This window comes from Gadus morhua, chromosome 20 (genome assembly GCF_902167405.1).
Source record: "Gadus morhua chromosome 20, gadMor3.0, whole genome shotgun sequence".
In the NCBI taxonomy this organism is placed as follows: Eukaryota; Metazoa; Chordata; class Actinopteri; order Gadiformes; family Gadidae; genus Gadus; species Gadus morhua.
In genome coordinates, this window is record NC_044067.1 from 14,025,986 (window position 1) to 14,048,000 (window position 22,015).

Consider the following 22,015-nt stretch of genomic DNA (forward strand, 5'->3'; position numbering starts at 1 on the left):
GTGTGTGTGTGTGTGTGTGTGTGTGTGTGTGTGTGTGTGTGTGTGTGTGTGTGTGTGTGTGTGTGTGTGTGTGTTGGGGTGTGTGTGTGTGTGTGTGTGTGTTACCGAAGAGATGGAGACAGGGGGAAAAGGGTCGGGAAGGGAGTAAAACTTATTCTAGTGAGTATAATTGCTGAGGTACTTTGCTCTCTGACTTGCTGCCACCTTGCACAATACAGCTGATTTATGATTTAGATGGGCAGGCCTTCAGGATTCTTACATACACCTGTCAATGTGGTTTGTATTTCCAATAAAAACGATCCGATGGAAATAGCCAAACAACGGTTCAGTTGAAGTTTTTTATTCATGAACATACTGCTACTTAAGTCCACAATAATGTTATGTAAATGATAGAACTAATAATGCAAATTATATAGCTAACGATAAATATGATAATAGCAGCGCAACAACCTTGTTTATATGTCATCTATAACCTCTATGCAGAGTATATAGCTGTGGTGGTTACATCGTCCTGAGACGGAAAAGCAGTAAAGTTTTAGAAGACAGAACTTTCAGAACACAGCATCACTCGCTTATCATCCACCGCGGGAGGCATCTTTAATACAGCCAGATATAGTGTCTGAAGTAGCTTTAATTGTTGCGTCGTGAAAAGCAGAAACACGCAGCGCAATTGTCAGACGCGCTGCCTTCTTTTCCCTTTTGTACGTAGTTCAAAGACGAACAAATAAGATGTAATTTTGAAAAAATTTAAGAGGTAATTTTTTTCTCCCTCGCCTCAATCACTGTAAAATTGCCTCCAAGCGAGGGGTGTAATTAAAGCGGAAGGAGCGAGCGCTCGTTGAATGCATCAGGAAGGCTAAAATAAAACACGATGGCTCTAATAGCGCAGCACCGCTGGTGACGGCGCGCCTCCACCCAACCTCGTGCGTAATCGTCGTGCGTGCACCTGCACCATGGGCCTGCTAACCGCGGTGGAGCGCTTTATGTGATAGTTGCATTGTACATCCACGCTGCAATTTAACACGATGTAGAAGCCTTTTGGTATCCTTTAAATTAGCCTCTGCGATTTTTTTACTTTATTTATCGCGCAATTATCGATGGAAAGACATAGTTCACCACCCCTATGCAGGTCTACTTTCTGATTGTTTTATTACAAAAGGAGAGGCAGCACCCCTCTATCTCCTCTGCCTTTGGTCAGAGGGTCGGCTGTGTACCGGAGAGTATCGCCCCTCTGGGTGGCTCCTGGCCTCCGGCAAGAGGCTGGTGCCAGCGGGCATGACATGGCAAACAACCTCCAGATGTTCGCCTGCATTAGTGGCTGACAGAATGCGGTGTCGCCGCCTACGCTGCCCCGCGGTCCCATCATCCCCCATCTGCTCGCGAACACCTCCAGAGAAATGCAAGAGCATGGGGCTGTCTAAAAAGATAAGAATATATTATACTTTACTTCCCTTTGTCGTCAACAATACAATAATGGCGTTCTAATCGTTATGGCAGGTCGTCCATCCTAATTTTGCACTGGAATGGGTGATGCGTTTAAAGTGCGTTTACAGTGCATGTCAATAGACCCTTTTCACAAGAGGAAAACACACAGATTCCGCTCATAACACTGATTATAGGTGTGCTACTTTTAGGGCGAGGGTAGGCTGCACGAGGGAAGATTCTGGACCATCTGACCTGACTGGTACATAATGTAGAAGACCAATAATTAGTGTTACGAGCGACACGTTTGTCCTATGACAGCATTATGAAGGGATGCTATGAACAAAAATGTTATAAAGCTGTTATTCTTTATTTTCAATTAAAATTTGAATATAGGCTATAGCATATTTGTTTAGTTTATGTTATGTTATAACAATAATAATTAGGCCTATACTACCGTATAATTATAATTGTAATAATATAATACTAACATGAAGGACAACAATAATAGTAATATTAACAACAATAATAATACAAATAATAATATTGGCTTTGGGTTGCAGAGTCTTAAAATATAGATGAAAGAAGCAAAAAGGAAAACATCAAAAATATATTTGAAATAATTAGGCCTTATTGAACAAGTTTGAGTGCCATATCGACATTTAGGCAGTAAATCTCGTGGTAGACTTTTTGAAAGTTAGATGGAGTCACCTTCTGGGAAAAAAATTGAACTGCATCTCATATGAACTTAATTGATAGTCCTAGGGTTAGAAGAATAGGACATTGCTCTTTTTAAATCGGACTCTTAATATAACTTTAGTGTTACTGAAAAAATGCGCGTGCATTTTGAAATGAGGCATATTTTTTTATAGCCTCATAGAAAACAACACAGGGTGGGCTAAGGCTAATGATGAGGGGAAGTGCTGCCCTCTACTGACGACGACGAAAAACAGCGTCAAATAAGACAGAAATCGGACGACAATACGATTGGTAAGTAAAAGAGTTTTATTTTGTCTAAGATACATATTCATGTTACATTTGGTTATTTGCCAGATAGAAAACACTTCATCTTTCTTTATTACATTTTTTTTAAATAAAATCAACTTCTAATTCGTTAATATCACTTTTATCATTTTAAAACACACTTCAATAAATACTTTTTTTGTTTGTGTAATTTACAAAGACATACAATGACGGATGGGTTCAGTAACAGGGACAACATTATCTGGAACGGTAAGAAAGGCGTATAGAGAGAGACAGACCGATACAGACCGAGAGACAGACCGATCAGGCCTTTACTGCCGGGTTCCCAGATGGCCCAACTGGGAGCAACAGCCTAACCCCCAGAAAACACAACACAGTAGGTACTGGCGGTACCTGGCCGGAGGGTCTGCACAAACAGGAGGACAGGTAGCGTCACAGACTGGAGGGCACACGGGGAGTTAGCTCTATAGGTTAAGACACATAGGTTAAAAGGACGCTGTGCAACCCGACTTAAAGTGCGCTGACTACAAACTTTCATCACCTCACAGTCAGAATAGGATTTTTTAAATGTTGCTGCTTCTTAAGAGGAGAGAGTCTGCTTCATGTGTATATATATATATTTGTCGGAATCAAAATTATGTTAGCTTATGGACGGGCCTGTGCTCCATGGGGGAATGGCGTCTGTCAGCATTAGAGGAGGGTCAATTACAGAGAGCTGTGGTTTACAGGCGGACCACAGAGGATTTTTTCAGAGCAAACGTAAACATCTCAATACTGCGCAATGAACACGTCAATCTTAACTGTAGTGTCCCTGAAATGATGTTTCATGGTTTGTTTTATTTAGTTGTTTTAAAAAGAAATGTACAAATAAGAGCCACCCGGAGAGCTTTTCCAGAGAGAGAGACAAGGCGCCATGTCAGATAATTCTTTATGTTTAGCTTTGTTTAGCAATTTACATTATCTACTCCCACCGACACACACACATAGACACACAAAAACACACACATACACACACAATAGGCATGGCATGACTTACATATATTAAAAAAATGGGGCTGATCATAATTAGAGTGACCTAATGGTTTCCACAACGCCTGTATCCCTACATCTACCTAAGCCTGCACACACACATACATGCACACACAGCAACACACACACCAAACACGAGCACAGGTAAGCCCAGATCTTTGACCCACATTGTGTTTCCCCCAGCGATCATGTAAACCGGAATACAGGAAGCCAATATGACCCTAACTCATGAATAATGCAGACATGTCTGCTGTTTGAGTAAGTAACCGTATCTAGTAGCCATACAGACTTGTGTTTGTTTGTGTGCATGAGAGTGTGTATGTGTGTGTTTGTATGTATGTGCATGCGTGCATGCATTTGCGTGTGCTTGCAGGCATGTATGTGGTCCATTGTACAGGTAATGTGGCTAAAGCAATAGATAGGGGAGTCAGGAACAGGAGAAATGGGTTTGGCATCAGGCATCACACACACACACACACATGCACACACACACACACACACACACACACACACACACACACACACACACACACACACACACACACACACACAGACAAACATACACACACGCACACCTCTGGGCCTCCAGTGAGCCACGATGTTAAAAATAGACCAAATCCGCGGGTGCTGTCACACTCTCTATCTCTCACAGCCAATTATGAAAGCCTCCAGGTGTTCACACACACGCGCACGCATACACAAACACACACACAAACACACACACACACAGTCAAGCGAGCACGCTTTTGAAACATCAACAGTGTAGGGTGGGATATAACTACCTCCTAGGGCTCTCACTCACTGTTGCCCCCATAGGAACCTTTACTGTGTGTGTGTGTGTGTGTGTGTGTGTGTGTGTGTGTGTGTGTGTGTGTGTGTGTGTGTGTGTGTGTGGTGTGTGTTGTGTGTGTGTGTGTGTGTGTGTGTGTGTGGGGCATAGATAAAAGATAGATCTACAGGGTCGAAGAGAGGCAAAGAGAGAGAACCTTGAACTGACAAATCAAAAGAGGAAGTGCTGGGGGGTAGAGGAAAGGGGATAAGTGCCATGTGCCGAGCAATACTGAGCAAAAAGGAAATGTTAAACTATAGCAGCACAGAGCGAGAACTGCAGAGAAACTGTGTGTGGGAAAATGTCACACGCAAACATTATGAACAGTGTTTTCTTCTCGTGGCTGTTCTACTTTTAAACCTTGGCCTGGATAACTTGTTAGATTCCTTGGAATAGATTGTAGAAGTGACAAGTTAAACTATTAAGACGCTCACTGCCTCGCTCCATCTCCCTGCCTCGCTCTGCCTCCGGTTACCGGTAGAATGCTCGCTAACATTTACCATGTCTTCTGAAACCTGCTCTCTTCACAGTTCTTTTTTAATACGACGTCAAAATGCCTTTTTCCTCGGAGGCCTTGGAATGCTAGGCAGACAGGAAGTGAGAAGCGGGTTCTAAAATGTTCTTTGTAAAGTATTCCCATTTGAGGTCAGGTACTGAAACATTACAACTAATAAATATATTGCATTGTAAGCTGCTGAGTTTGGGAGTTCATTCAAGAAAGATGTTCCCTTTTGGTTTTCACTCCGTTAAACTCAAATGGGTAAAAATAATATAAAAGATTTGAAGGCATTTCCCATCGCATTTGATTATTCCGCTCTTTGTTCTCTGGTGCAGTGTTTGGTTCATTGACAGGCTGACAGCATACATAATCAGAATACAGAAGACAATAACAAGCATTAAATGGAAATAACAAACACAAGCCTGTCCTCCTTTACAAAGACACAATTACAACCATCAGAAAACACAATGGTATGGTGACCAGTAGCCAGTTGCCGCCGCCCCCCCCCCCCCCCCCCCCCCCCCCCCCCCCCCCCCCCCCCCCCCCCCCCCCCCCCCCCCCCCCCCCCCCCCCCCCCCCCCCCCCCCCCCCCCCCCGCCCCACACACACACAAACAAACACGTCAATCCCCTTCAATTTCTGGAAACCTGACAGGGTCAAAGGTCCCTGCAGGTAGAGTTAACCAGAGACACAAAAAGTTATTTCGGAGAAGTGTGTGTGTTTTGAGTGTATGTGTGTATGTGTGCGTTTGTGCTCCTGTGCTTGTTAGGCTTGCTATTTGAAACTTGGTGGGAACAGTGCTGTTAATAGTGGGGCACGTTTGACAGGGCAAGGGCATTTCGTGCATTCACAGAACCGGCTCACAGGCGAGCGCTGAAGGACAGACGGCCTCTATTGGTCCAATCTCAAACAATAACAAGGAAGAAGAATGTTAGCTGTACCGATCACAGTTTAAACGTTGGACATCTCTAAGACACCTCACACACCAGTATTATCTATCCCTCCATGTGCATGTGTGCGAACGAGTGTGTGTGTGTGTGTGTGTGTTTTGTTTGTGTGCGTATGTGTGTGTGTGTGTGTGTGTCTGTGGGTTTTAATCGTTTCTGTGTGTCGGTGCTGGCTGTGTGGGGGTTGTCTCCCATCGATCAATCATTACAATAATCATGAATCAACCGCGCTTTTGTAGACGCAGTTCCACACAGGAGCATAAGAACGGGTGCCACCACGCAGCCTCTGTCGGGAGGGATGAAACGCAGGCCAGACTGGGCCACCGTGTCTTATGCCCCGCTTGGTATTCCTTCATGCCGACGGCCTTCGAGCCCCTGGGGGACAAATCCCGGCAGTGGGTCGATGCTTATTACTCGTTTAGTTCAGTGTTTCGTCCCATCACAGTAGTTCAACAGGACATTCATCAGGAAGCCGTGGACCGGACCGGGCCGTTTCTGGTCTCCCCCCCCCGGGGGGCTAAGGCTTTAAAGGGTTACACTCTTCTTGTCCCGGCTGGTCTCGCCACACATGCACAACACACGGCTGTGGCACAGCTGGAAAAGAGACAACATCCCCCGCCTTACATTCTCTGGTAGTCTCTCTGTTGAAGAGTATATCCGTCTCTCTCTCTCTCCTGTTTTTGTAGGTCTCTCGGCCTCTCTCTCCAAGTCTCTCAATAACACCTACGAGAAAGATGATATAATTGCGTCAATCTAAAGTGTCCAACTTCAGTCATAGCTTCACTTCACTGCATTTCCTCCTACACGCTGAGCACCCAGATGATGGAGACGGGGGGTGAGAGAGAGAGAGAGGGAGAGGGATCGAAAGAGAGACAGACAGACAGAGAAAGTGAGCGAGAGAGAGAGAGAGAGAGAGCGAGAGAGAGGAGAATCAGGGTCTGGGAGGCGGTCGGACTCAGATGCGTCCGTTGCCATGGGAGCTGCCCCTGCGTCCAGCCGTCTGGTGGGAGGTGTGGTGGAGGCTCGCCACAGCGGAGGAGGAGGTGGTGGAGGAGGAGGAGGTGGAGCATGTGAGGCCGCACGCCTCCGAGGCCAGCGCCAGCTGCCGCAGCACGTCCAGAGAGTCCACCTTGGCCCCTCGCAGAAGGTCACAGTGACCCTGTGAGGGACAACGGCATGAGAGTGGGTTCCCGTTTCAGTGACTCTTACTGTTGACCATTGTGCACAGGATTTCAATGTTTGTTCTACTGTACTGTTTTACCAAAATGCAAGTGTGCATTATGTGTGTATGTGTGTGTGTGTGTGCGTGCGTGCGTGAGTGTGTGCATGTGTGTCTGTGTGGTTGTGCATGCCGTTGTGTGTGTGTGTATGTGCATGCGTGCGTGCGTGCGTGCGTGCGTGCGTGCGTGCGTGCGTGTGTGCGCGCGTGCGCGCGTGCGTGCGTGCGTGTGTGTGTGTGGTTGTGCATGCTAATGTGTGTGTGTATGTGTGTGTGTACCTTAAGCACGGTGATGTTCCAAGTGAAGCTCTCCACAGCCTTGGACTGCTTGCGTCCTTTCAGGCCTTCCTTCTCCCCCAGTCGAGAGAGTACCTCGTGGAACTCCATGCCTGACCAACCACACACACACACACATACACACACACACACACACACGCACGCACGCACGCACGCACGCACACGCACACACACACACACACACACAAAACACAGACAACATGTCTTACTGACCAAATCCCAATGACATGAGGATGAATGGTAATAATCCAAAAGGTGACGTAACATAACCTAACACTGTTTAACAAAGAAAACATTGTTTGTTGAAGTCCTAATAAGTCTCAGTTTAACATGCTTATCGAATGTGCTTGCACGTTGACGGGGCACCAATCACCCAGCTTTAGAATCTAAGCCAGTGGGCATAGCACCGACCAAGAAGCAGAAACTTCATCCCACAGTTATGGCTCACTGCCCTGATGCTGTTTGTTATTGGGGTTGTTGGGGCAGTGTGCAAGCACCAAGATGGACTAAAATCTGGCAGGTTTAATTCAACACCGAGCCTCATTAGGGACTTGCAGATGTTTGTGCAAATTATGAGTCATGTCTAAAAGCTTATTTCCTCGAGCCGCTACTTACCAATCTTTTAGCTTGCATGCAGCAGGGACCCAGGCGTAATGAGACATTTCTTGCACCTTTCGTCTAATGGAGCCCATCACAACCACTTGTCCCTCTATTTGCATTCATGCTGTTAATGCCGTGTTTTCCCATTTCATCCATTTAGCCGTGGCCCTCTCCCCTCCCCTACCTTCTCTCTGCACCTGGGCTATCCTCTCCTGAACCACATCCGCGTTCTCTATCAGCTGCTTCTGGGCTGCAATCATCTGGAGACAGACAGGTAGTCAGACAGACAGACAGACACAAAGTCATACAGAAAGAGGGATAGACAGTTAAACGTAGAGGGATACACAGAAAGACAGACGGACAGACAGACAGACAGACAGACAGACAGACAGACAGACAGACAGACAGACAGACAGACAGACAGACAGACAGACAGACAGACAGACAGACAGACAGACAGACAGACAGACAGACAGACAGACAGACAGATGGACAGAAAAAATCATACATATAGAGAAATAGAGAGAAAGACAGCAAGACAGATGGACAGATAGGCAGTCAGACAGACAGTGAGAGGAATAGACCGTTAACTCAATCATATAAGACAGACAACAGTGTTAGTCAATGGTTACTCCCTCAGAGATATAATGGTTATTATAATTCTAATGCATGAATTTGCATGGGTGCACAAATTTGCAGTCAGATGAACAATTACCATCTTATCTTAATGCATATTCAATCTGAATTATTATAATCCCTGAGAGATGGCTGGATGCTAATAGGCATCCAGCCATCTCCCCGTCTCCATCTGTGGGTCTGGATTGATATCAGTTCCCACAGAGCCCTTAACGTCCTTCAAGTGGAGAGCTGAACCCCACACCACGAGAACGGCTTTGACGACGCAGATTTGACGTCTCTTAAGGGAACGAAAGGGGAAAATAACCATGTAGGGAATGGAATGAGGCAGCAAATGACAACCATGAGATAAAAGAGGGACGAACCCCCCCACACACACACACACGGACACCCACACTGAGCATGTTAATGGGTTTAAGGTGTTTGTGTTTCTGTATGTTTCTGTTGTGTGTGTGGTGTGTGTGTGTGTGTGTGTGTGTCTGTGTGTGTGTGTGTGTGTGTGTGTGTGTGTGTGTGTGTGTGTGTGTGTGTGTGTGTGTGTGTGTGTGTGAGAAATTGTAGAACACTGACAGCAGGTGGAGAGGCAGTTTTAATGCAGGAAGAGTGGGAGGAAAACAGCTGTTTGTCTGGTTGTGCATGTGCACATGTATCTGTGTTTGTGCGTGTGTGTATGTGTGTGCACATGTATCTATTGTGTGTATGTGTGTGCGTGTGTTTGCGTGTGTGGGATGTCTATGCTTGGCATCGTTGAGCATTCTCTAACAAGACGTTTACTGCTTCCACTTTTAACGACTCAAAACTGCTGATCGCTGAGACCTCTCTCTCGCCACTCTACACTCAACATCAATCCCCCCCAAGCCCGCGCACGTGTGTGTGTGTCTGTGTGTGCGTGCAAGCTTGTGTGTACCTGCAAGCGGGCAAATGTGTGTGTCTGTGTGTGCTTGCAGGCTTGCGTGTAGATGCAAACATGTGTGTTTTGTGTGCCTCACTGACCGCGTCGTAGGCGGTGAGCACTTTGCGCGTGGGCTCGGGCAGCGTGTGCAGGGGCTCCAGACAGGGGTAGCCCTCCTTCAGCACCATCACCGCCCCCCACGCTGCCCTCGGCGCTCTGCAGCCGCGTGGCCAGGCTCTCGATGCACTGCTTCAGCTTGGCCACCGGGGGGAGCCCGCACTGCTCCTTGAAGCTCACCGTGGCGCTCTGTGATTGACAGAATGGGGGGGGGGGGGGGGTTGGGGCATGAAGCATGAAACTGAAGAAGACACACACGAGCGGGCACAGACGTAGGAACACAGCTCCAGTCGATGCACCATTTTGCTGCTTTTTAATGTTTTGTCATGTTGTTTGTGTCCATGCGGAGTTTGCTAATGTGTGTGCGTATGTCAAGTCTGTTTTCAATGTTGTGTGGACAATAGAGTTGTGTTGTGTTGAAAAAAAGAAGATTATAAACAAAGGATGGATCAGAAGGGAGGGGGGGGGGGTTGGGGAGAAGGCTCTGGATGTGGGTTTTTTGTTGCTGATCAACACACACCTTGACCTAAAAAGTGGCCAATCCCAGGGGTTTCTCAGATTGTCCTTCCCCCAGTCCCCACACTGCACCGCTAGTAAACACAATGTGGTGCCACCCTTGGACACTAATCCCACAGACTTCACCCTCACCCTGCAGGAGGGGCTGGGGTGGGGAAACACAGCAGAGCCCAATGCATTACAGAATACAAGGGGATGAGTCTGGACACAGTTGTGTTTGTTTGTTCTGTAGCTTAGTCCGGGATTGGTCGGGACCATTACAGGGGGGCAGGACTCCCCAACAACAAGGTTGCATGATGACTTGGATCCCCGATTGTTCTCGTTAGGTCTTGTAATATGGGTTTATTGATGACAATTTATGCTTGTACCATTGACCTTTTGTGATTCAGAACAGAGCAAACGTGGGCCTCTATACTTCAGAACTGTAAATAACAGAAAGAACATAGTCATTACAACTTTAATTATCACAGAGCTCTGGAACTCTGCCATTCACCACCTGCCACAACCCAGAGTTCAGTCGCAGTTGCCACATACCTCAACTGTTGAGGTGTGTGTGTGTGTGTGTGTGTGTGTGTGTGTGTGTGTGTGTGTGTGTGTGTGTGTGTGTGTGTGTGTGTGTGTGTGTGTGTGTGTGTGTGTGTGTGTGTGTTTTTTGTGTTTGTGTGTGTGTGTGTGTGTGTGTGTGTGTGTGTGTGTTCTATGTGTGAGTGCTTGTGTGTGTGTGTGTGTGTGTGTGTGTGTGTGTATGTTCGCGTGTGTGTCTGTGTGTGTGTGTGTGCGTCTGTGCTTGCATGTGAGCGCGTGTGTCCTAGTGTGTATGTGTGTCTGTGTGTATGTTTGTGTGCGTGTGTGTGTGTGTGTGTGTGTGTGTGTGTGTATGTGTGGTGTGTGTGTGTGTGTGTGTGTGTGTGTGTGTGTGTGTGTGTGTGTGTGTGTGTGTGTGTTAGTGTGTGTGTGTGTGTGTGTGTGTGTGTGTGTGTGTGTGTGTGTGTGTGTGTGTGTGTGTGTGTGTATTTAGACACACGATGACCATGATGGATGAGGCCACAGCTGGAAACATGGCATTGGGATAGAGAGAGCGAGCGAGAGACAGACAGAGAGAGAGAGAGAGACCGAGAGAGCGAGAGAGATTAGATGTCAGAGAAAGATTGAAACAGACAGATTGGAGAAATGTTTGCTTGCGACCAGGTTATATTTTTGCAGAGATCAATGTGTTTATATGTGTGTCTAAATCTGATTGAGTGATTGAGTGAGGTTTGGTTTATGCAGAGATAAGCGGGTGGTTTCTCTGAACAGGTATTTTTAGAACATGTAATCCTCCACTTTTCTTATTTCCCCTCTTCTCTTGTGCTCCAGTTGTTTGTCGCTATGCCCCCCCCCCCCCCCCCCCCCCCCCCCCTCTCTCTCTCTGTCATCTCCTACTCATCTTCCCTTACCCGGCAAAGGAGTCTCAGGTGGGGTCACATTTCAGTACAGTCGCGCAAACTCGCCCAAATCAGTCTGTCCTTGGCAGACGTCTTGTCAGAGAGTTCCAAAAATACCACAAAACAACTCACCGACACCAGACCTGCGGAGAGACTCAGCAGACTCTCCCCTGCCATGGCTTCTCTCCATGACGCTATATTAAGCCTTCTATTAAAAAATAATTGGTATCCTCATCGGGAGCCAACTTGCCTTCGCGCTGTATCACCTGCAACTACCAATTTTAAAGGACCAACGGACCAATTTTGTTTTTGTTATTTATATCTCAGCATTTCATCTGTTGGGCTGTTGATGCTAACGGCCCTGCTGTCCTCACAACCATGCACAGCTTTTGGGGACAATTTGGGTCTGACCAGGGACTCCTGCCCAAACTACTTCTCTGCACTCGGCCTTACTTTAATTAGTCCAAAATATCACACGGACGGTTGGCTTTAAGATTAAAAAAGAGAAAAGTTCATTTCCACACTGTGGTGGTGTCTAATGTAACCAGTTTTACATTATAGCACATTGAATACCTTTTCAGCCCATGGCTTAATGGATCTGGTGGCATTTAGGAAAAGGTTCAAGTGGTCAATACACGATGCATTGGCTGGGCATTCAGACCTGCCTGCCAACACGTTTGAAAGGTTTTTGAAAAATAAAAAAGCACTCGGTGTTAGGATTCTGGTGGATTAACTGCATCCAACAAAGCTGTAGTCTCAACGCACTTTTAAGAGGTCGGCGTCAACCAGGTCAGAGGTTAAATGACTTGAGCTCTGAGCGCAGCTACAAGTTGGAGAATCCGAGCGTTTCACTGCGGCTAGCGAAGAGTCAGCGCTAGACATCAATCCCATAGGAATTATCATGTCTTTACACCTATATAGTGTTAAATTCCATAATCCCTATCTGCCTAAGTCATCAACTTGACTTGAGCCTATTTGACGCAAAATACAAGATGAACCTGAGAATACCACTTCGGCAATCATGCTAAGAGGCTAACGACTCAGAACTCCAACTGCGGGGCCGCTCGTACCTGGGCGTCCTCCCGTAGGTCCGTGGCCTCCCGCAGGGGCCCCGAGGCGGGCTTGAAGCCCTCGTCCACCACCTTGATGCCCGTGTGCCTCAGGGAGACGTACTCCCGGCCGCGCCGGCCCACCCTCCTAACCGACAGGCCCCGCCGCTGGGCCTTGCCCCCGCCGCGCCGGTTGGTGACGGCCACGTGCACGAACAGGCTGGCGTGGGGCAGGGGGTCTCCCGCCAGCCCCAGCAGGGGCACGCTGCGGTAGCCCGGCTGGAGGCACTCGAAGGCCACGCTGTACTGGCCGATGAAGTCGTCACCGATGTAGTCGTCGTCCAGCACCACGAAGCGCAGCAGAGCCAGCTCCGGCATGTTCACCTGGAACGGAACAAAGGGGGCGCTGCTTAGCGAGAAGCTATAGTGACGGTGTATACTGTAGACACTCTCTCTGTCAATCTCTCTTTTATATTGTATTTGACCAATCCCCCTCGATTTCTCTCTCTCTCTCTTATATTGTTTCTGACCTTTCCCTCGTAAGTTCTCTCCCTCTCTCTCTTATATTGTTTTTGACCCTTTCTCTCTCTCAACTTCTCATTCCCTCTCTCATTTCTCTCTCTCTTAAATATATTGTATTGTCTCATGGACACACAATCAATCTTGTTCTGACATTTTCCCTTCCTCTAATAGATTCACACAAAACGACTCAACTTCTCTCTCTCTCTCTCTCTCTCTCTCTCTCTCTCTTCAGGGTGGTCTTAATGAATTCCCGGAGGCTGTGATTCAAGACAATGCTTCTAACCTCCATAACGGCTTCCCATTAAAAAGTAGTCCATCTCAACCTCTTTAAACACTTTTTTAACGGCTGTGTTATTAATAGCCGTCATAAAATGACTCTCCTCTTAAGGCCTCCCTTGATTGTAATACGTACATATTCTCTTAAACGTCTGCAATATCACCTTCAGACGCCTCGCTTAGTCATTATTATAGCCCATCATCGGAGACACAAATGGAGTTAAAACAAACCGTTCTAAGCTTCAAGAATGCATGAGGAGATTCAATCTTCAATATGCATCGTTAGATGAACATTACAAGCATGACAACCTTAAATGCTCAGATATTTTATTACGGCGCCAGCAACATTCAAGTCATTCTGGCGCCTTGCATGTTAAATACATAACACTTGAGAGGGTCCAGGAAATGCCCAGATGGGGTGTGAGGGTGTGTTCTACATAGTGCCATAGTTTGAGTGGATGAAACACATATCAATGGACAGCCAATCGTCGTTTAGGAACATGAAGTGAAAAAAATTCTCAGTCACAGTTATCTGTGGAACTACAACCGTTGAAACAGCTTGTGAATGTGTGAATGTGGTGACTTTAACGTAAGCTACTGCAAACGAACAGAAGAGAGTGGGAATTGACTCACAAAAGTTAATGGGACAGCAACACTATCCTGGACCCGACCCTTTCCTTTGATCCCCATGTCCGCTCCATTGTCAAGACCTCCTACTTCCATCTCCGCCACATCGCCAAAATCAGACACTGCCTGTCCCCCCCTGCAGCTGAATCCCTTATCCACGCCTTCATCTCGTCCCGTCTAGACTAATGCAACTCCCTCCTCGCTGGCATCCCCTCTCATTCCCTCCATAGACTCCAAATGGTCCAAAACTCTGCCGCTCGCCTCCTCACTCACACCCGGTCTCGTGAACACATCACTCCCGTTCTCTACACTCTCCACTGGCTCCCCATCAAACAACGTATCCATTTCAAAATACTCCGCCTGACTTTCAAGGCTCTCCACCACCTGGCCCCGCCCTACCTGTCCGACCTCCTCATCTCCCATCGCCTCTCCCGAACCCTCCGATCCTCCTCCACTCTCACTCTGACCGTCCGACCATCCAAACTTAAAACCTTCTGTGACGGAGCCTTCTCCAGAACAGTACCCTGACTATGGAACGCCCTCCCTCAACCTGTCTGCGACTCGCCCTCGCTTCCCACTTTCAAATCCAGTCTAAAAACCTACCTCTTTTCCCAAGGCTTTGACCTCCCCTACCCATAACCACCTCCATCTCTCTCTATTTTCACACTCCACCTTGCTTCTGTTCTCTGTTGTGCGGTCTTCCGCTTGTTCCCCCTGATTGTCATCACCCTTTTCGTGTTTATGTCACTGTAAGCATCTTTGGGTCATTGAAAAGCGCTATACAAAATAAATGAATTATTATTATTATTATTATTATTATTAACACTGCTTGCGTGGTGTTCCAGACTGATATCAATTGAATGCTGCAGAAAGCGGTCTCTGTGTCTTGTTGTAAAGTTAAAACAAGACATATCCTATATACCTGAGCAGGCTGTGGAGGCATGCGCTCAGAGGGATGGCGTTCATGAGAGTCGAGAGAAGAGAGCAGCTTAACATTACTGCAAAAGTATTTTTTTAAAGTTAAAACATTCTCTTCTAAAATCACGCCTTTAAAGGAAGATGTCTTGAGCCACACACAAACACTTACGTACACACACAGACAGAAACACGCAAATGCTTACTGACAGACACAAACACACACATACACACACACACACAAACACACACATACAAACACACCAATACGCTCATACATGCATACAAACAACCACATATGCACACACGCACGTCCACCCAAACATCGAAAGAAGTACAAACAAAAACCAACATATAATGATACACTGAGCAAATTAGCAGGGAGCAAATACACCAAAACGCAGATGTGCTCTATCTCCCCCTTTCATAAACGCACACTTATTGCACCCAAACACACTCTTACACGAGTAAACAAAAACACATAGGCATACATAGTCCAGGGGAGGATTAATGGCTCTGGGAGTGTGTCTCCACATATAAATTCTGTAAGCAGGAACAGGCCGAAATATCTGTCAAACAAAAACACGTTATCAGTCTAATGTTTCTCCATTTCTCTCCTCTCGCGTCTACTGAGCAGAAACACACACACACACACACACACAGAGTGTGATGGATGAGTGTTTCGTGTTTAGGAGAGAGAGGGAGGGAGAGAGAGAGAGAGAGAGAGAGAGAGAGAGAGAGAGAGAGAGAGAGAGAGAGAGAGAGAGAGAGAGAGAGAGAGAGAGAGAGAGAGAGAGAGAGAGAGAGAGAGAGAGAGAGAGAGAGAGAGAGAGAGACACACACACACACACCAATATAGAGGCGAGGAACACTGGGGAGTGTGTTAATGTCAAGTTCGTGTGCGTGTTTGGGTGTATGTATGTGTGTGCTTGTTATGTGTGTACGGTTGTATACAGAGTGTGTGTTCTTTGTCACGGCACACTGCCCTCCACCCCTTGGTTGGGCTTTGTGTTACAAGACCCAAGACACAATGAGCCTTAGTTCTCTCTCTCTCTCTCTCTCTCTCTCTCTCTCTCTCTCTCTCTCTCTCTCTCTCTCTCTCTCTCTCTCTCTCTCTCTCTCTCTCTCTCTCTCTCTCTCTCTCTCTCTCTCTCTCTCTCTCTCTCTCTCTCTCTCTCTCTCTCTCTCTCTCTCTCTCTCTCTCTCTCTCCTCACCTGGTCATGTTCCCCTGTATTTACAGTGTCTGCTGGTGTTATTCAAGCCTGGCGGTCCTACGTTACACCTTGGCCTATCACTAGGAGTGCATTACTTAATCACAGGGCAGACGCGGGCTGAATCCAACAGATTGGGCTCACAGTTGTATTTCATATTCGTTTTTTTAAATACGTCATTTGTTACGTCTTCCCCATAAACTCATCGTGGCATGGTTTGGGAGATCGCCATGCTGCAATATCATTGCAATGTTGTCATTTTTTATATGGGACAAAGACTGTCCTGTTTCCGCACCAGAAGTGCTCATCAAACAGGCTATTAAAGAACAAAGCGCAGACTTTGCAACAAAAAGACAACAGACTTCCACCAGACTTTTCCAAAAGGCAGAGTTATGCCTGCTTTAGGGCGACACACATGCAAACACTTGAAGCGGCCTCAGAGGACAGGCGATATTGGTAGTGACAGCTTGTCGCGCTGGTTTAGCCTCACCGATACACAGCCCAGCCCCTGACGCGTACATAAACAAATCCACTGCAGGATAGGGAAATTTTGCACACACACACACACACACACGCGGTATTGTCCTGCATGGGGCCTCATTTCCCTTCATCCTACGTCTCATCAATGCGTCCATTTAGTTAACATGTGGATGAGAAGGTGCCGCACCTGAAACTCGAAGGTCTCGTCGAAGAGGGGGTCGTCCTGGTTCTGCGCGGCTGTGCGGGTGCGCTGCTCGGCGCAGTCGGCCGGCACCCCGTGGAGCTCCAGCACCACGTAGGGGTCGATCACCTCCCCCTTGGCCCCCGCGCCCTGAGGCTTGGGCAGGTTGTGGGCGCTGATCACCTGCATATAAAGAACCCACTGAGACCCGCAATAACGCAGGCTCAAGCACCTGAACACAGTTATTTACATACACGTATACTGTATGTGTGTGTATTCAACCTAGAATATGTGTTGAATACACATTCAACACATACACGGTTTGGGAAGATTGAACTTTCACACTTTTTTGTGTTAATAAATAACAAATACCACAATAGCATGTGCATATGTGTCTGTGTGTCTAAAGGTGTTTGTGTGTGTGTGTGTGTGTGTGTGTGTGTGTGTGTGTGTGTGTGTGCGTGCGTGCGTGCGTGCGTGCGTGCGTGCGTGCGTGCGTGCGTGCGTGCGTGCGTGCGTGCGTGCGTGCGTGCGTGCGTGCGTGCGTTCGTGTGTGTGTGCATGTGTGTGTTTCTACGTGTGTGTGTTTCTGTGTCAATGTCCGTGTTTGCGTAGGTTTGCCTGTGTGTCTGCGTGTGCGTGCACGCGCGTGTGCCCGTGTCTACCTTGATCCGCAGTGTCTGCGGGGGCACCCCGGGCACGCAGCCCTGCGTGTGAGCGCTGAAGTACGACACCTCCTCCCTCATGACGCCGGGGCGCAGCACGTAGCCGCAGCCGCCGTTCACGGAGAAGCGCCCGCGGTGGAGGTCCAGCATGGCCCCGGGGGTCTGCTGGTTCAGGGCCACCAGCTGGACCCCTCCCTTCCAGTAGCCCTGGGGGTTGGGGTTGCTGGAGTCCAGCCGCACCGAGCTGGGCCTGACGCGGCTCAGCGTGCGCTTGGTGAACACCACCAGCTCCTCGGGGGTCTCGCTGGTGAGGCGGCCGGCCTCGCCCTCCCCCAGGGAGCACAGCGTCCAGTAGGGAGGCTCAGGGGGCAGCGGGGTGCAAGGGGAGGAGGGGCTGCTCGGCGGCGACTGGCGCTGCTTGGGGTGGCCCCTCTGGGCGTAGAAGCTGCGGCTGCCCGTCCGCGCCACGCTCACCAGGTCCGACAGCTCCCGGCAGAGGCGGAGCCTCCTGGGCTGAGGGGGCGGCGGCACCACCAGCACCACGCCCAGCTCCTCCTCGCCGGGGATGGTCATCCGCCGGCCCGCCAGCGGCCCCCCTCCTCCTATCTCCTCGTCCTCCTCTGACACCTCCCCCTCGGAGCCGTCCTCCTCCGGGGAGAGCTTCTTCCCCACCAGCAGGATGCGCCCCTTCAGCTGCTCCGGGGAGGGCAGGGGCGGCGCGCGCCCCCCCGCCGGGCCCACCGTCAGGGCGTCGGCGCCGTACAGCCGGGAGCCGAACGCCTTCTTCAGGTGCTGCGCCAGCACGCGCTGCTGGGCCGGGGAGCAGCGCTGGCAGAGGTACAGCAGCAGGGGGTACGGGGAGGTGAGGAAGGCGTACTTGTTGACCACCTCCAGGGCTGAGCGGATGGTGACGGGGGCGTGGTGGTGGGGGTGGGGGTGGTGGTGGTGGTGGTGGTGGTGGTGGTGGTGGTGGTGGTGGTGGTGGCGGGGGGCCTCGGGGCCGTAGTCCACCCCCAGGAGGGGCTCTCCCTCCGGGCCGTCGGTGACTCCCAGCTCCAGGCATCGGCAGCCGGCCTGCAGGGCCTTGGTGAGGCCTCCCAGGTCGGCCCGGCCGTGGACCTGGTCGTCCAGCAGGTAGGAGCGGTACGAGGCACTGGGGACACAGGGGGCGGGCTGTTTGGTATGAGGTGGAGGTCTGTTGACTAACAGTTGCCCACCATCAAGACTAAATTAATGTGGCGCTCTATTTCTGGCTACCAATAACGAGATACCTTAATTTCACAGTCATGGGCGTAAGTAGTGTACACAGGCTTTTACCAATTCGCACTAAACGATTTATTTTATTACAAAAATATCGACCCCAGGCGTACTGAAAAGCATTTAAACAAGCAGTTAATAAAATGTTGTGATTTATATATTCATACAAAATGATAATATAATTATTACACCACCAGGAACAGTTTTAAGAACACCACTGTCAAACACACACACACACACACACACACACACACACACACACACACACACACACACACACACACACACACACACACACACACACACACACACACACACACACACACACACACACACACACCCACACCCACACCCACCTAATGTAGTAATGGGACAGGGGCAGGTTCATGTCCTGGCACACGGCCAGGTGCTCGGGGTCCATCAGGTGGCACTCGGCCGACTGCAGGTAGCGGGCGAAGCCGTCCAGCCCCAGCACCCCGCGCTCGCGGCCCTGCGCCGACGGCTCGTAGCGGCGCAGCAGCTGCAGGCAGCCCTCGGCCGTGGCCAGGGACAGGCCCTGCTCCGACTCCAGGAACAGACGCAGGTCCTGCACGTCCAGGCACTCGCGGTCCTTGGAGAGCTGCACCAGCAGGAAGTAGACGTCGGGCCGGGTGCACAGCTCGCAGAAGGCCTCCTGGAACTCCTCGCGCGTCACGTGCGACGTCAGCTTCTCCTTGGCGCACTGGATCTCCTTGAAGCGCTGCCGCACCTGGGGGGTGAGGGTGGGGCGTGGGGGGTGGGGGGTGGAGGGAGGGGTCAGGGGTCGGAGGCAGGGTTGGGGGGTCAGGGGGGGAGTGAGGGGTTGGAGGAAGGGTTGGGGGGTGGAGGGAGGGTTGGGGGGTCAGGGTGGGGTAGTGGCAGCAGGGTCATTGAGAGACAGCGGGGGGGGGGGGGGGGGGGGAATAATTAGCGTAGCTTCATTAGCTAAGCCAGGTCTGTTTATGGTTATGAAGCTTTGTTCATTTCTGGAGCTCATGAATCAAAGTGAAAGAGAATTCCCGGCCCGCTTTTTACAGAGGATATTAAGAGTGACCTAGATCACCAGACACAGCGAGATAAACCTTTCCTTCCCCTTCCTCTTTATCTGTTCTCTCTGTTCCTTCCAATCTCTTTATCTCTCGCTGCCTCTCTCTCCCCCTCTCTCTCTCTAACTCTCCTTCGATGAATCGGCCGTCCGCTTAGGATCAGCAGGCCAGACTCTTCCACTGACACACTTCTTGCGGTGCATATGTCTGCGCCCGGTGATTTTTTCGGTTTAATTTGGCCTTCTTTGTGTTTGTGTTGTTTTCTCATCGTCTAGACGCAACGACCCTGCATTACTGGCTGCACACCAGGGTTTGAGTTTGAGTTACCACACCCTTCCAGACACCGGTAAACAGGAAGCTCATGCAAAGTGGTAATCGCACCTAGCAACACCTAGCACACTACCGGTGCATTACGCCACAGTTGACACAATTGGGGATTTTTGTGTTTTTCATAAACAGTAGTTACACAGCATCTAAAAATATATATATAGAAAGTATTAGCGTGGTTCCTAGTCCCACCGAGAGGACCTCTAGCCAGCCTTAACCTTATCACATCAGCCGGCCTGATTTGTTCCTGAGTCATTCTATCTTGAACATGTGACATCTTTATCGATATCTCTACGATCTACAGCTTTCAACATACTGATGGAAACGACTGCGGTTCACACCACAAACGTGTTTCAACGGTCACCCGACGGACCCCCATACCTTGGCTTCTTTGATGCCGGGGCAGAGCTTGCAGATGGCGGCCACCGCCACGTTCTCCGTGACCACGCCGTTGCCGTCGGCGTCCACCTGGGCGAACTCGGCCGCCAGCCACTCGCTCCTCATCCTGCTGCCGGGGCTGCCCTCCACCACGTAGCCCCCCATCTCGCCCAGGCCGGCCCCGGGGCCCCCGACGATGGAGGGGTGGGCCACCAGGAAGCGCAGGCCCGTCACCCAGATGTTGGCCACGTCGGCCGACAGCGCCACCAGGTCCAGGGACTGGAGAGCCAAGAGGATGGGAGACTGTGTTTTAACTTCATACGTCTTGTTGGTCAGAACTTAGTTTTCGTTTTTTACGTTTTTTGGACGACAATACAGTATTATTATTATTATATTATTATACCCATTATTATAGATGGATGGATGGAGTGATGGATGGATGGATGGATGGATGGATGGATGGATGGAGAGAGGGATGGATGGATGGATGGATGGATGGATGGATGGATGGATGGATGGATGGATGGATGGATGGATGGATGGTGGATGGATGGATGGATGGATGGATGGATGGATGGCTGGATGGAGAGAGGGAATGAGAGAACGATGGATGGATGGATGGATGGATGGAGGGATGGATGGCTTAAGGGTTAGGCGTAGATCGGGCTAGTAGTGGTTCAGTGGATGGATAAACGCACAGACAAACTGACGTCTTGCTATTGCATGAATGTGGCATTGCCCACTACTGCAATACAGCCTTACTTCATCAAACAACACACCTGGTCCCGCCCACCTCACCTGGTACTCGTCCCCGTGGATGATGGAGAAGGCCGCCTCTTCGGCCAGGTGTTCGGACAGAGGCCCGTTGTGGAGGAAGGTCTCGGTGCTCTTGCCGGTGCGGACCTCGCGGATGCAGGAGATGTCCAGGCGCGCCCGGTCCCCGTCCTTCTTGGAGGGCTCCCAGCGCAGGCAGCTCAGGTCCGGGTCCAGGGTGAAGAAGCGGCAGTAGACCCTGGAGTTGGGCCGCACCTTCTTCAGCTCGCAGCCGCCCTGCATGAAGGCCAGGCAGTCCGAGGAGCTGCTGACCTGGGGGGAGAAGGACCACGAGGAGGACCAATCAACGAGGAGAACGGGTTGTTTAAGGCTTTTAGTTGGGCTGACCTGGGGACTGGAGGGGGTTGTGTTGCTAGGTGCGATTACCTTCTTCTCAGAGGGCATGCTGCTGAAGGACACCGTCTTCTTTCTCCCAGCCCCCATCTTCTGCACCGAAGGATCCTGGGAAAACAGCAGTTTGAGATCTTTGAATAACATTTTTTGCTGTGGAAACCTTGAACTAAGGAGCGTTATTTGACTTTGTTCAAAACCACTTAACCAGGCAGCATTGACCTTTAAAAGATTTTGAAAAAAATGAGTTGCGTCATGAGTCATTTATAGTTTCTCATGATTTGGTTCTGGAGCATTACCTATTTTCAGAGTAAGCAGATGTGAAGCACAAATAAAGCATGTTCTTACAAAGACAAGTATACAGCTGTTATTTTGTTGTCTCTCTCTCCATCCTCCTGTCAGGGAGTTTAAAGTCTCGGCCCTCACCCAAGGCTTATTTTAGTATGGACTCATTGTTCCAAGCTTCGCTGAAGAATGGATTTTTTGA

At 49.5% G+C, this 22,015-nt stretch overlaps 1 protein-coding gene across 1 annotated transcript in view; it reads right to left on the reverse strand.

Annotated features, from left to right (window-relative positions):
• Window positions 1-5,483: 5,483 nt before the first annotated feature.
• Window positions 5,484-22,015, reverse strand: part of plcl1 (phospholipase C like 1) — a 62,774-nt gene continuing 46,242 nt past the window's right edge. Inside the window, 12 exon segments of the mRNA XM_030343106.1 lie at window positions 5,484-6,869; window positions 7,209-7,318; window positions 8,011-8,086; window positions 9,456-9,551; window positions 9,553-9,660; window positions 12,482-12,844; window positions 16,680-16,856; window positions 17,339-18,491; window positions 18,952-19,343; window positions 20,368-20,643; window positions 21,163-21,450; window positions 21,565-21,639. Coding sequence (XP_030198966.1) covers window positions 6,666-6,869; window positions 7,209-7,318; window positions 8,011-8,086; window positions 9,456-9,551; window positions 9,553-9,660; window positions 12,482-12,844; window positions 16,680-16,856; window positions 17,339-18,491; window positions 18,952-19,343; window positions 20,368-20,643; window positions 21,163-21,450; window positions 21,565-21,639 — 3,318 coding nt within the window. The 3' untranslated portion in view covers window positions 5,484-6,665.